At 49.6% G+C, this 14,516-nt stretch overlaps 1 protein-coding gene across 1 annotated transcript; it reads left to right on the top strand.

Annotated features, from left to right (window-relative positions):
* Positions 1-4,586: 4,586 nt before the first annotated feature.
* Positions 4,587-6,942, top strand: LOC114593565 (histone H3-like centromeric protein A). Its single transcript, XM_028722027.2, has 2 exons — positions 4,587-5,024; positions 6,725-6,942. Exons 1-2 carry the CDS (start codon positions 4,656-4,658, stop codon positions 6,857-6,859), a joined length of 504 nt encoding a protein of 167 aa, XP_028577860.2. The 5' UTR covers positions 4,587-4,655; the 3' UTR covers positions 6,860-6,942.
* Positions 6,943-14,516: the final 7,574 nt, after the last annotated feature.

Raw genomic sequence — 14,516 nt, forward strand, 5'->3', positions numbered from 1 at the left:
TTATCACTTCTTTGTGCAAACATAAAACATGCCGAGACTAACAAAAAAACAGGTCACTAGTGGGTTAATGCAAAACATTTTATTTTACAGTACAAAATAATGAAGTGATGACACTAAAGCAGTTCAATGGAGTATTCAGTCAATCAGTTTGGAAAACACAGAATAGTAGGAGATAACTAAATATTGCCTGCTTATCTCCGCCATATTGCAGTATAACTTGTAGCTGTTTCTCATCCCTGTCTTGTTTCATTTGTATAAGTAATAAGTTCATACCACACAGGTATGTTTTTTCTGCCACCTTCAATTTTTGACAATTTTTCCATTGTGGCTCTTTGCCAGACTATATTATACCAGTGATCTATATTCGGTAATTGTAGGTCTGCCTTACACCTGGAATTTCCCAGACATGGCCTCGATTCATCTGTCAAAAATAGCATCCAGGCGGAATTTTCTAAAATTGGCAAATTGTCCGGAAAAACCCGGGTGTATGGCAACCTGTGCCGGAATTGTTGAAGAGCACCCTCCTGTTCCCACCCAGGATGCTGACGCCCGACCCTTGGCGGCAAGAGCTAGGCAAGGCGCATTGGGTGCTCTCCACCCTCTGCTCGCCCAGCCCTCGACCCCGATGAACAGCTGAGCCCCAGCCAGGGGCTCCACTCCTGGGTCAAGCGTGATTGGCAGGGGGGAGGCGAGAGGAGAGGCAACAGCAGCATTGCCCAGGCCGTGTTCTATCCCACCCAACCAGGCTGGGAGCAGTGGGCTCCCTCCACACCCACACCCATGGGGGCATGCCCCATGCACCCACCCTGGGAGGCTGGTGCATATACCGTATTTTTCGCCCTATAGGGCGCACCGGCCCATAGGGCACACCTAGTTTGGGGGGAGAGAAATAAAGGGGAAAAAATTATTTCCCCCCCCAGGCGCGGGGTGGGGGCGGGGGAAGCCTGAGCTTCCCCTGACCCCAGCCCCCAGAACAGGCTGCTGTCCACAAGCCTTGGGAGCCCGGCGGGAAGTCGCGCCGGGCTCCCAAGGCTTGCGGAGAGCTCTCCAGGCTTCAGCGAAAGCCTGCATTCGTCCCATAGGACGCACACACATTTACCCTTCATTTTTGGAGGGGAAAAAGTGCGTCCTATAGGGCGAAAAATACGGTACTTCACCACTGCCTGGTCATTCATATGGTTGAAACCAGGCATTCAGGTACCCTTTTTCCTGCAAGGACACTGGCCGAGCAATTCATGAATGGCAGTCTTCACTGCCCCATCGGTGTACTCTTCGCTTGACCAGCTCTTCGGACAATACGCAGGACGCCTAAAGATTGCTTTCCCTGTAGAGGGGGAATGTGTCAAGTGGCTGGTCCATTAGGGGAAATAGGGCACTGCCCCACTGACATCCACCTGCCCTCAGCCAACCCCCACCTGCCTGCCTCCTTCCTTACAACCAGCCCAGGTGGAAGACCCGTCTGGCCCTGTCTCTGCCCTCCCCTTACAGATGCTGAAAGAAGGATTATGAGGTCTGCATGGGGTCTTGCGTGGTTTGGATATTGTTGAGGTGCAGAAAATAATCAGAATCACCAAAGAGCTGGAGCAACTTCATTTCAAAATGAGAAAACAAAATACATACCGTATTTTTCACTCTATAAGACGCATCAGACCATAAGACGCACCTAGTTTTTGGAGGAGGAAAACAAGAAAAAAAAATATTCTGAGTCTCAGAAGCCAGAACAGCAAGAGGGATCGCTGCGCAGCGAAAGCAGCAATCCCTCTTGCTGTTCTGGCTTCTGGGATAGCCAGGCAGCCTGCATTTGCTCCATAAGACGCACACACATTTCCCCTTACTTTTTAGGAGGGAAAAAGTGAGTCTTATAGAGCAAAAAATACAGTAATAAACAAAAGCATACCAATAACCCCTCCCACAAACACATACTATAGTTCAAAGGTCAGCAAGGGGTGGTTGAAGCTCCAGGGGGTGGAATTTCATGGGGGGAATTGAAATGTTTTTTTAAAATAATTTTATTTAAAGGCCACTTGGAATGGCTCTTATCTTTAAACAAAAACACTTTGAAAAAATGGGGTTGGGAGAAAATAAGAAAATCTCCAACCATCTCATAACTTCTGAGCATCAGCTGGATTTCCCCTACTTCATCCCGCAGGGTGTCTCCAGATTTCTTCCTCCTTTTGTAAAGAAAGGTCCACGGAGCGATGGGTTTTTGTGCAGCCTTGAAATCAGGACATGCTTGGGGCTTTTTACTTTACAAAACTAAACCGCCTGTCTCCTGCTGCCCAAGGGATCAGGGCCTGGGGCAGGTGCTGTCTTTTGCAGTTTCAAACGTTTGACAGACTATCTTTGCAGTTATTACCAGGGTTAATTCCTTAAGTAGCCCCAACTCTCAACCTGTTCCCTTTTTTCAACATCCACAGTCATTTTCTGAATCAGGGCTTTAAAGGGGGCATCAAGGACCCAGACACGCCAGGCTGCAGGTCCCCCGTGTTTCCAAGCCTTGTTAATGGACCAGGCAAATGTTCCTGCCAAGCCTGAGAATAATAGGCTACACATCATATTGATCTATCGTCAACCATTGCTGCTAAGTATTAAGGCTTCGGTTTGACAAAAAAGAGTTCAAGCAGGTTCACTAAGGCTTTGCAGATTTGGGAGACATACCCAGCAACTATCAAGAAATGGCCGGCCTATGAGGCAAGATTAGCAGCAGGATCCGCAGGGCCAGCAGATTCGGCCTTCAAGGAATGAATCGGTGGCTTCTGTGGCAGCAGCAACTGCTATGGCACACGCCTGGGAGGCTGGATCTGCTGCCTCTACACCAGCCTCTTGGTAAGGCAATGTTGGTCTCCCAGCCAGGAAGAAATAGTGCAAGGGTAGGCAAACTAAGGCCCTGGGGCCGGATCCAGCTCAATCGCCTTCTAAATCCGGCCTGTGGACGGTCTGGGAATCAGCTTGGTTTTACATGAATAGAATGGGTGCTTTTATTTAAAATGCATCTCTGGGTTATTTGTGGGGCATAGGAATTTGTTAATCCCCCCCAAATATAGTCCGGCCCCCCCACAAGGTCTGAGGGACAGTGGACCAGCCCCCTGCTGAAAACATTTGCTGACCCCAGAAATATAGTAATAATAATAATAATAATAATTTTTATTTATACCCTTCCCTCCCCAGCCAAGGCCGGGCTCAGAGCGGCTTACAAGCAATAATAAAAACAAGTTGAATGATTACAACTTAAAAACAAAATTAAAATACATTAAAATATTGAAACATTAAAATAATAAAATGTAGCCTCATCGCAGGAGGAGAAGGAAAAGAAAAAAGAAAGAGAGGGAGGGAGGGAATCAAATTGGCTCCAAGCCAAAGGCCAGGCAGAACAACTCTGTCTTACAGGCCCTGCGGAAAGAAATCCGATCCTGCAGGGCCCTGGTCTCATGAGGCAGAGCGTTCCACCAAGCCGGAGCCAGTGTTGAAAAGGCCCTGGCTCTGGTTGAAGCCAATCTAACTTCCTTAGGGCCCGGGACCACTAGGGTGTTGCTACTTATGGACCTTAAGGTCTTCCGTGGGGCTTACCGGGAGAGGCGGTCCTGTAGGTACGAGGGTCCTAGGCCATGAAGGGCTTTAAAGGTCAAAAGCAGCACCTTAAATCTGACCCTGTACTCCACCGGGAGCCAGTGCAGTTTGAAAAGCACTGGGTGAATCTGCTCCCATGGCAGAGACCCTGTGAGGAGCCTCGCTGCAGCATTCTGCACCCGCTGGAGTTTCTGGGACAGCTTCAAGGGCAGCCCCGCGTAGAGTGAATTACAGTAGTCAAGCCTGGAGATGACCGTTGCATGGATCACTGTGGCCAGGTCGGGGCGTTATCCTGGCATCTGCACCCACCCAGTGTGATTTGGAGTGGGGCCCCACTTCAACCTTCAGGTAAGGTTGATTTGACACCCCAGACCTTGTTCCTGATGTAGATCTTCACTCCTTGCCCCCCACCCCCATTCCTGATGGAGCTCTTTATTCTACACCTTGTTCCTGACTCCTTGGTCTTCTCTGCAAGGCCTGTGTGCCACTTTGTGAGTCATCTCAGGAGCCAAAATGCCAGCTCTGCATCAATACCTGAAAAGGCTTTTTGAAACTGGGAGGCAACCTGCGATATGGGTCACAGCCCTTTCTATCTTTCATCAGTCAGTCAATCAATCAATCAATCAATCAATCAATCAAATAGCAGCATCAAGTGGCTTTAATTCAATAAATGTACATTTATTGCAGAAGAGCCCCGAAAATGCCTCGAGGCGCCACTGAAAACCTGCCTTTTAAGTCTAAATCTTTGTTTGTTTCTTCTTGTTTACTCAGCTTCTATTGGACTAACCTCCTGCCTTTCTCTCCAACATTAACCAATCGCTTGCCGGGACGTTGCAAAACCTCCCGCCCACTCCCCCCCCCCCCCATTGACTATTTTCTTCTAGATCGCGCCGCGCTTCCTACTTCCCGCCCCAGGCGCCTCCCCGCTCCATCCGATTGGCTGTGACGATTCGAACGGCGGCGTTCGCGCAGCGGATTGGCGGTCGGCCTTCCCGGGGCGGGGCGGGGGCTGGAGCCCGGGAATTCAAACGGGGGAGGCGAGGAGGGTGTCCAGAGCCGCCGCCGCCGCCGCCGCTGCCGGAGGAGCCATGAGGCGGTCCGGGAGAACCCCCTCCACCCCGCCCTCCCGGAGGGCCCCCTCGACTCCGCCCTCCCGGAGGGCCCCCTCCACCCCGCCCTCCCGCCGGGGGAGACGCCGCGGCGCCTCTCCGCGCAGGCAGCGGGCGCCCCCCGCCTCGCCTCCCCGGGCGCCCCCCGCGGACCAGGCGCCGCGCCCCCGCCGGAGAAGGTTCCGCCCCGGCCAGCGAGCCCTGCTGGAGATTCGCAAGTACCAGAAGTCCACCAACCTGCTCATCCGGAAGCTGCCCTTCGCCCGCGTGGTGCGCGAGATCTGCCTGGATTACACGCGGGGGGTCGACATGCAATGGCAGGCCATGGCCCTGCTCGCCTTGCAGGAGGTAAGGGCGGAGATCTGGTGGGGGGAGGGAGAGGGGGGGCAGGCTGGATTCCTCTTGGCCGGCCTCTCGGATCTCCTTTCTGCAGGGATGGCATTGGCATGAGAACAGAAGGCTCCCTTCCCCACAGCAGACCCTCCCTACGGACTGGGGGCAAAGGGATCGGGCCCTTCTTGTTGTTGTTTAGTCGTATACATCTCTGCTATACATTTAAAGCGGATTGGAAGATGTTTAAATCGCTGTGAGATGCCGCAAAGAACCCAGGGGAATTCTAGTCTCATAAAGGCATGATGCCCAAAGAAAGCACGCCTTCTCTCACTTCTTTCCTGCAACCTTGTTGTTGTTGTTTAGTCGTGTCCGACTCTTCGTGACCCCATGGACCAGAGCACGCCAGGCCCTCCTGTCTTCCACTGCCTCCCGCAGTTTGGTCAAACTCATGCTGGTAGCTTCGAGAACACTGTCCAACCATCTTGTCCTCTGTCGTCCCCTTCTCCTTGTGCCCTCAATCTTTCCCAACATCAGGGTCTTTTCCAGGGAGTCTTCTCTTCTCATGAGGTGGCCAAAGCATTGGAGCCTCAGCTTCAGGATCTGTCCTTCCAGTGAGCACTCAGGGCTGATTTCCTTAAGAATGGATGCGTTTGATCCTCTTGCAGTCCAGGGGACTCTCAAGAGTCTCCTCCAGCACCATAATTCAAAAGCATCAATTCTTCGGTGATCAGCCTTCTTTATGGTCCAGCTCTCACTTCCATACATCACTACTGGGAAAACCATAGCTTTAACTATACGGACCTTTGTTGGCAAGATGATGTCTCTGCATTTTAAGATGCTGTCTAGGTTTGTCATTGTTTTTCTCCCAAGGAGCAGGCGTCTTTTAATTTCGTGGCTGCTGTCACCATCTGCAGTGATCATGGAGCCCAAGAAAGTAAAATCTCTCACTATGTGTCCAGCATTTTAAAACCCTGCAAACGATTTAGGGCAGGGCCCCTCCCCCCTGCAGACATTTGGCAGCTGTTTGGGGGGGGGGCAAGAATGCCGCGGCGAGACTCCATATGGGGTCCTCACTGCGGGATCACATTCACACAGTGCTTTTCCAGCTCCACTGGCTCCCGGTGGAGTACAGGGTGCTGGTTTTGACCTTTAAAGCCCTTCACAGCCTAGGACCCTCATACCTACGGGGCCACCTCTCCCGGTATGCCCCACGGAGGACCTCAAGGTCCATATATAGTAACACCCTAGAGGTTCCGGACCCTAAGGAAGTTAGATTAGCCTCAAACAGAGCCAGGGCCTTTTCAGCTCTGGCTCCGGCCTGGTGGAATGCTCTGTCTCGAGAGACCACGGCCCTGCGGGATCTGATTGTTCCATCTGGCCTTTGGCTTAGAATCAGTTTGATTCCCTCCCCCTCTTTCTTTTTCCTTTCTCCTCCTGTGAAGAGGCTGCATCCTAATGTTTTAATGTTGTATCTTAATCTTTTAAATTGTATTTTAATCAACTTGTTTTTATTATTGGTTGTTAGCTGCCCTGAGCCCAGTCTTGGCTGGGGAGGGCGGGGTATTAAAAATATATATATTATTAATCATTAATCTCGTCGGCTTCACGTAGATGTTAAACAGCATGGGGAGGGGGAATGGGGGCTCTGCCAACTGCCTGCACCCTTCCCACTTGCTCTCTCTTCTCTCCCCATCCCCCTTTGCTCTCCTCTCCAGGCCGCCGAAGCGTTTCTCGTCTTCCTGTTGGAGGATGCCTACCTCTGTACCATCCATGCCAAGAGGGTCACCCTCCACCCCAAGGACATACAGCTGGCTCGGCGGATCCGGGGCATTCATGGCGGCTTGGGTTAGCCTCCGAGGGAGCAGCGAAAAGGCAACCCGGAGCGTCCCAGAAACTGCGACGTGCTCAGGGACCTCCTTCAGGCAGGGAGCGGCTGTCTTGGACCTAAAAGCCCCTGTGAGGGTGGCAGCGCGGCCTCAGCTCTTTGGCTCCCTCCTTTTTTCCGCCTGCTTCCTGCCCCAGCTCCTCCCTGAGGTGACTTAATGTGGGGCATGATGGGGTGGGATCTGGGGTGGGAGTGTTGGGTTGTCATATGCGGAAGGGGGCAGAATAAGAAAGGCGTCCTGTTCAGCGCCAAGTGAATTGCTTTTAAAGCCCTGTTTTGGCTCCAGCGAGGGAGACGCTTGACCTGTGACCCCTCCAGATGTTGCACAGCTGCCGTCGGCCCTGACCATTGGTGATGCTGGCTGGAGCTGATGGTTGTGGGCAGCCACGAGTTCCCCCCTCCTTGCTTTTAAAATCTTTCTCATGGAAAGTCAGTGGAGCTTTGCCGAAGTTGCTCTCACAATTTTTTTGCTTAGGCCTCACCAGCACTGTGTGTTTAAAGCAGTATCATGCCGCTTTTAACTAGCCCCCCTCCAAGAGACCCGGGAGCTGTAGTTTAGGGGTGCACAGAGCGACAATTCCCAGAGTTCCCTGCGAAGAGGGATGGATTGCTAAACCTCTCTCTTAAGAAGTAGGGGGCGCGCCTACCAATTCTCAGCATCCCTAACAAGCTACAGTTCTTTGATTCTTTGAGGGGAAACAACGAGTGCTTAGAGTGGTTACGATACTGCTTTAAATGCATAACGCAGATGTGGCTTTGGAGCTGTGTTTCCCAGGCTTGGGCCTCCAGCTGTTTTTCAGACTACAACTCCCATCATCCCTGACCGCTGGTCTTGCAACTAGGGATGATGGGAGTTGTGGTCCAAGGGCAACTGGAGACCCAAAGTTTGGGAAACACTGCTTTAGAGTTTGCTTGGTTTTTTAAACATGAAGTTTTATCTTAACTGCTCTTGTTGCCAATGGATGTCCCCTCTGCTCACTGCCATGCTTGCACCCCCCCCCCCCAAGAGCTCTAGCATGGCTCTTGTCAACCTGGGCCCCTCCGGACATTTTGGACTACATTTCCCATGCACCCAAAACCTCTGAAGGGCCTCAGGCCAGCACCTTCCATGTCCTGCCGTCTATTTTATCTCTTCCCGCCTTATTCTCTCATTTCGCATCAGAAACGCGAACATTATTGGAGGGGAGGAAAAAACGCTTTATCTCCAGCCGGACATGGAGGGAAAGCAAGTTCGCCTCAGGCCTGATCCCTGCCAAAAACTAGGGAATGAAAAATCCTGTCAGAAACCAGAGCAAATACACACAGGTCCTTTTCTAAACCAACAGTGAATTCCAGGGCAGCAGAGCAGGGATGGAGGGAGAGACGCAGAAAGAGTGGACCTCTTTTTCTTTTTAAATGCTGCAAAATGTTTTCTGTCAAAGTTTGAATAAAGCGGGTTTGAACGCTTGTTAATAAATAAATTGAAAGCTTGCTCACAAAACTAGATGGGTTGACTGCTGTGTGGGATGCATATTCACCAGTGCTGAGCGCTTGACTGCTATCAGCTTAGTGGTAGAACCACTTAGTGGTAGAACCACGCAGCTGTTTGGTTGCCAAAGAACTATAGGATGCTTTGGCAAATACAAATGACACTCGCTGGGAGAGAAGTGCTTGATGTGAACAGACACGTCTGATTGCCAAGCCATTTCATTTTACTTCGTTCAGGAAGCTGTTGTGACTCTTCATCAAACTGGTTGTTGCCATTTCTGGATGAACTGTGCAATGAATTTTCATGTCCAGCTGAGAAGTGATCTCTGCGATCTTATGAGATTCAGCTCTGATGCTGACAGAACTTCATTCTAATTGATGCAGGCTGGGGGAGGGGTAATGCAGGGTGCATGGAGCACAGAGCTGAGCTTAGCTTTCCAAGGACCTAGGAAATTCCAGGTTCTAGATATCAATGCAGGAACATCTACCCAATCGCTGACTCTTTAACTCTCCAAAATGCATCTGTTAGTATCTTCAGTTTCATCCTATCTCTGAGCTAAGTCTTGCTGGGTGGAGATAGTGTTGCTCCACTCTGTGTGGGTGGAGTCTAAGCACGTCCTGCTGCATTCTGTCATGGATTGGCTGGATGCAGAACAGTGGCAGGGGGCACCAGCTGGGAACCCACAGGGGAAGAAGTCTCAGAGCCAGGCGGTTGGTGGTGGGACAACAATGAGTGGTCAGAGGGAGAAGAGGGAGCTGACTGGGAGGAAGAGGTGTCAGAGGCAGAAGAGGTAACAGGGTTTAGGGAGCAGGAAGAGGATGTGGCAGAGAGCAGTCCGGAATTGGAGGCTGAAGTGGGGGTAGGAAAGGAGTGGGGGCAGGCTGCTGAAGAATCCAGGGAGTCTCCCCCTCCTGCTGTGACCAGCTCCTCTCCACCCTGGTCTCCTAGAACATGCAGAGAAATGAAGAGGGTGGAGCAAAGAGAGACAAGACGAAGGAGTCCTAGAAAGCAGTGGAAAGGCAGGGATCTTCAGTCCTCACAACGGCCTCACTGGAGCAAGTCCAGGGGTCAGCAACCTAAGGCTCATGGGCCACAAGTGGCCCACAGGGGTCGTTGAACTGGCCCACGAGCCGCTCACTTGGTGAATCCCCACGTGCTGCACTAAACCGGTGTGGCACGGGGACTCGCTTCTGTGGCACTGAAATCGCGTTTGCGCAGACGCCGAAAATCATGGGTGCACACACGATCCGGCCCATGGAGGGATCTCCGCTGGAGTGAAGCGGCCCAGGCGAGCTAAACCTTGCCGACCCCTGAGCAAGACCTACCAGGAAGCGTTGCTGCGATCATTAGGCCATCACTGTTTGGGTTTCTTTGAATGATTTCTCTGATACTGGGGTGGAAGGTAAAGGTAAAGGTACCCCTGCCCGTATGGGCCAGTCTTGACAGACTCTAGGGTTGTACGCCCATCTCACTCAAGAGGCCGGGGGCCAGCGCTGTCCGGAGACACTTCCGGGTCACGTGGCCAGCGTGGCGAGCCAGAGCCGCACACGGAAACGCCGTTTACCTTCCCGCTAGTAAGCGGTCCCTATTTATCTACTTGCACCCGGGGGTGCTTTCGAACTGCTAGGTTGGCAGGCGCTGGGACCGAGCAACGGGAGCGTACCCCACCGCGGGGATTCGAACCGCCGACCTTTCGATCAGCAAGCCCTAGGCACTGAGGCTTTTGCCCACAGCGCCACCCGTGTCCCGGGGTGGAATCTACACACATACAAAAAACCTTCTGAAAATGCTTCTTTTAAAAAAAGCATTTTAAAAAATCATTGAAAAAATACCATCGCCATCTAGTGTCACATTGTGTATTCCACTTTGTGGGAAGTCATGTTCTTTAAATGCGTATTGGATTTGCTTTAAATGTGTGGTGTGGATGGGACTTCAGTCTCACTGTACAGCAGTTCAGTGGAAAGACCAAAGCCAGGTTTTTGATTTTCTGTTTAGCATCTCCACTATAAAAGAACGCAAAGGCCATTTAGTCTAGCCTAATCACCGGTCAGAACTGAGAGTTTAGGCAGGTGCTGCTTTTTGAATTCCTGCATGAGAAGCTACACCTGACAATATTCAGCCTGCTGACTGAAGGGAATATGCCAACATAACGGGGAGGGAAGCAATTTTTGGCCATCCCTCCTTCACCCGGCAGTGTCACCCCACCCTTTAAATCTACTCCAGAGGATTAGTGGGTCTCTCTGGAGCATGGCGTCCTGCTAGGGGAGAGGAGAATCCACCAAGAGCTTCCCTTCTGCCAGCAGACAGTCATTGTTGGATATCACCCGTTGACGTACTGAGCAGCGCCACAGCTTGGTTCTGCACAGTTGCCTTGCCTACAGTCGAATAACTACTGGAGGGACAATTCTTGGAGGAGCCCAGTTCTTCAAAGCAGAACCCAGAAGGAGCTGTGCATGAAAGATTGTGTTGACAGTGTGTTATGGAAATGCACTGCGCTGCCTTAGCACAGCGGCAAATGCAGAGAAGGCAGGCCAAAGAAGGATGGAGGGCAGTTCTTGCAGTTTTAAAGTTCCTTCATTCTTCACTGGGTGTTTCCAGAGGGGTCATTCAGCTATCACAAACAAGTCCTCAAGAACTGGTGGTGGTGGTTTTTCAAGTTACTGAATTTTCTCCGGAAAATGCAAGCTTGGATTAAATAGAGGGGGAAGTATCAGTGCCAGACAAGGGTACTATGGCGCCCTGTGCAACGTCAGAATTTGGTGCCCCCCCTGAGCCCTCACTGCCTGCCCAAAGGTGGGAAGGCAGTAACTAGGTGGGAGGACTCTAGGAACCTGCCGGTGCCTCCACCTCCTTCCCAATGCCCAGCACTTTGCTTACTAGGTTTTGAGACTGCACCTCCTCTGCTCAGAGCCCAGTGTGTGCTCACCTCTTGCAGAGCCCTAAATCTGCCACTGGAAGTATGGGCTGGCACCAGTGATGTCATGTGGGTGTTGGGGGCGGAGCTTGCATGCGTTAGGAGCACCAGCCTTAAAATAATCACCCATCTGGTGTTGGGATACTGCCAGGGAGACAAAGTCCATCATGGCCCCACGTCGCCTCCGGACGTCCATCGATCTCCCGTAGACACGCAGTATCAGCAATTAGCGACACGAGCTCCAGAAATAGCTTGCCACATTCCAGAGCTGATGCACGCTCTTATCAGCAGATAATGCACAGCGAAAGATGCACGCAGGAGAGCATTATTTATAAGTTTATTCTGCGTTAGTCAGAACAGAGAAAAACATGACTGCCTGCTTCAGTGTTTGGGCACCGAGAGAAAGAAACGAAAGCAATAGAAAACATAAACTTCCTGTGAACAGGAAATACGCAGACTCTGTGACTCACAAAGCCTGCTCCCTTTTAAGGTGGAACGGAAATATCCTAACATCTGGAAGTCCCTCGTGCTCTTGAAGGAAGCTTGAATTTTTATGGCAATAGCTGCTTGTTCATTAGTACTCTATGCTCCACAATCCGTCTAAGTTACTGCTTCCCGTGGACAGGTACAGCCAATGAACATAGCAGGCAAAAGAACCATGACTGCCAGGTTATCTTTCACTCTTGGTACCTTCCATGCAAGCTATGCAAGTGGAATAATTAGGTTGATAAAAGCTAATTTCAGTTACTCCAATAGCATGGGAGAGCCACAGGGGTGCAAAATTGTTACGGGAGCAAAATTTAAACACCTGGTGCTGCCTCAACGCAGCTGTGTGCTTCCGTTGCTGGGCTCTGTTGAAAATGGCTTCTCCATGTGAACCAGGAAGTGACCTTTCTAGATAACAGAACAACTTTTCTTATTTCTGTGGCTACAATCTTCTGGGTGACGTGTGCATGTATACGCCATCCATTAAACCCACCCCACCCCACCCCTCCACGCGGCCCTGAGCCCTGGCAACCCACGTTATGCCACTGCTCCCATTGTTCATTACATTGTAGGCAGACATAAGCAGAATATATTTTCTTTCTTGTAGAATTTTGGGGAAGGCCGTCAAGACATATGCCACCTGTTCAACCATGTAGCTTTTCCAGTCTTGGCCTTTGATTGGCACCCTGGATATAGATAATAAATTACAGAAATTAATTTCCTGTTGCAGTCAACACACGGCACAGTCTAAAAATCAATGTCCTAGCGGCCTTGGAGCAACACTGTTAACACAGGCAGAGAAGGACAAGACTTGACCTTCAGAACACCTGTTTGCTTTTGGCTTCAGTGTTAACCCGGAAGATCTGAGTCACATCTGCCATCTTTGGGGCGCGATTCCAAGCATCATCGTCATATAGTTGCAAGCTCGACTCTCTTGATCACTTCGTTAAAAGCACATTAATGTTTCTTCATAATTGTGAATGCCTTCCTGGAGTCTGAGAGAAGCTAGCTCAAGTACTCACATCCTACAGATTTGCAGCTGGGGGAGGGGGAATTGATGTGTTTGCACATACCTTATACTGGTTTTGTTTTTGAGATTTGCTTATATAAGAATCTTGAGGCAACAAATTGTTAGTTACTTGATTTATGAAAGCTAATAAAGGATATTTAATTAATTATTGTTTTTGCTGTGAGTTGGTGCTACATGGATTTTCTGCCTCAAGCATGAAAGCTTTATTTATTTATTTATTTATTTATTTATTTATTTATTTATTTATTTATTTATTTATTTAGAGATGACCTGCTGCAGTCCCATTTATATAATGGAATGCCCATTTCTAATCTGTAGTTTCATTGTGAATTTGTGGTTGTTAATTCTTTAGAGAGGCAGTGCAGCACAGTCGACAGAGTGCTGGCCAAGAGAAGAATATATCATTAACCAAGACCCTTTCCTGCCCAGAAGAGGTTGCAGCTGATGTCTCATCCTAAACTGGGGAGGGTGGGGTGAGCATTTTTCATCCCTGGAGATACCTGTACCTTAAGTGACAGTGCTAGATTAAGGAGTCCTCTCAATCATTTCAGGATTAGTGCAACCCTATCCAAAAGATGGAGAATTCTTCCTTCCCAGACCAAGAAACCATTCACCTACTGTGTTCATTTTCCTCTAGAAAAAGGCATAATAGCCTAAGATATTTAACCTATGGCTCAGCAAGTAAGGAAGAAACAGGCCCTTTATTTGATGAACTGCATAGGAAAAGCAAGGAAAAGGGACATTTGAATTATTATTATTACAGTGGTACCTTGGGTTACATACGCTTCAGGTTACACACGCTTCAGGTTACAGATTCCGCTAACCCAGAAATATTACCTCGGGTTAAGAACTTTGCTTCAGGATAAGAACAGAAATTGTGCGGCGGTGGCGCGGCGGCAGCAGGAGGCCCCATTAGCTAAAGTGGTGCTTCAGGTTAAGAACAGTTTCATGTTACGAACAGACCTCCAGAACGTGAATTAAGTTCTTAACCCGAGGTACCACTGTATTATTATTATTATTATTATTATTATTATTATTATTATTATTATTATTATTAAGGAAAACCAGCTAAGCTTTCCACAATGGAAAATGAAAACATCTATTCTCTCTTTTTTCTTTCCTTTTGGTAGATTTTAATGCCAAACTTCTCCTGAGTACATCCAAAATCCACACAAAATAGATGGTTGCAGATGTTTCTCTAGTGGGGATTTCCTTTTAGCAGGAACAGTAGTTCAAGAACACCTTGGCTGGCAGCTGTTGATCAGAGCCTCAGGCAAAATCCTACTAGCAAATGCATTAATGGTACAGTAACGTTTTGCTCCTAAAGTGGATTTCAGTTCAGTGACTTCTGGGTGGAAAAGTTTTATTAAGTGGCATGTTGTGCTGGTTTTAAAATAGCTCTGCCTCCCCATACCTCATCCAAACCACATTCCCTTTGGGAACACACACAAACGCAAAAGGAATCCTGATCGCAGGCATGTTTTGGACTCTGCCCCACGACGGCCTCCTCTTAAACAGCTCTAAAATGGATGCAGACGAACTTCGCTTCACATTGAACATTTACTTCCCAGCTCTGGATGATTCTTGTCAGAGCAATAAGGTGTCCGTCTCCTGTGAAATAAAATGGGCATGATTCAGGGAAGGGAAGATCTCTAAACCGAACTATTCTGTTTCATGCAAAACTATGTAAAATGCTTACTATTTTGTGTCCAGGGAGAGGTCCC

Source organism: Podarcis muralis, chromosome 3, assembly GCF_964188315.1.
Source record: "Podarcis muralis chromosome 3, rPodMur119.hap1.1, whole genome shotgun sequence".
Classification (NCBI taxonomy): Eukaryota; Metazoa; Chordata; class Lepidosauria; order Squamata; family Lacertidae; genus Podarcis; species Podarcis muralis.

Coding starts and splice junctions, on each gene's coding strand:
- LOC114593565 (XM_028722027.2), top strand. CDS start 4,656: ATGAGGCGGTCCGGGAGAACCCCCTCCACCCCGCCCTCCCGGAGGGCC. Junction 5,025..6,724: donor CCCTGCTCGCCTTGCAGGAG/GTAAGGGCGGAG, acceptor TCTCCTCTCCAG/GCCGCCGAAGCGTTTCTCGT.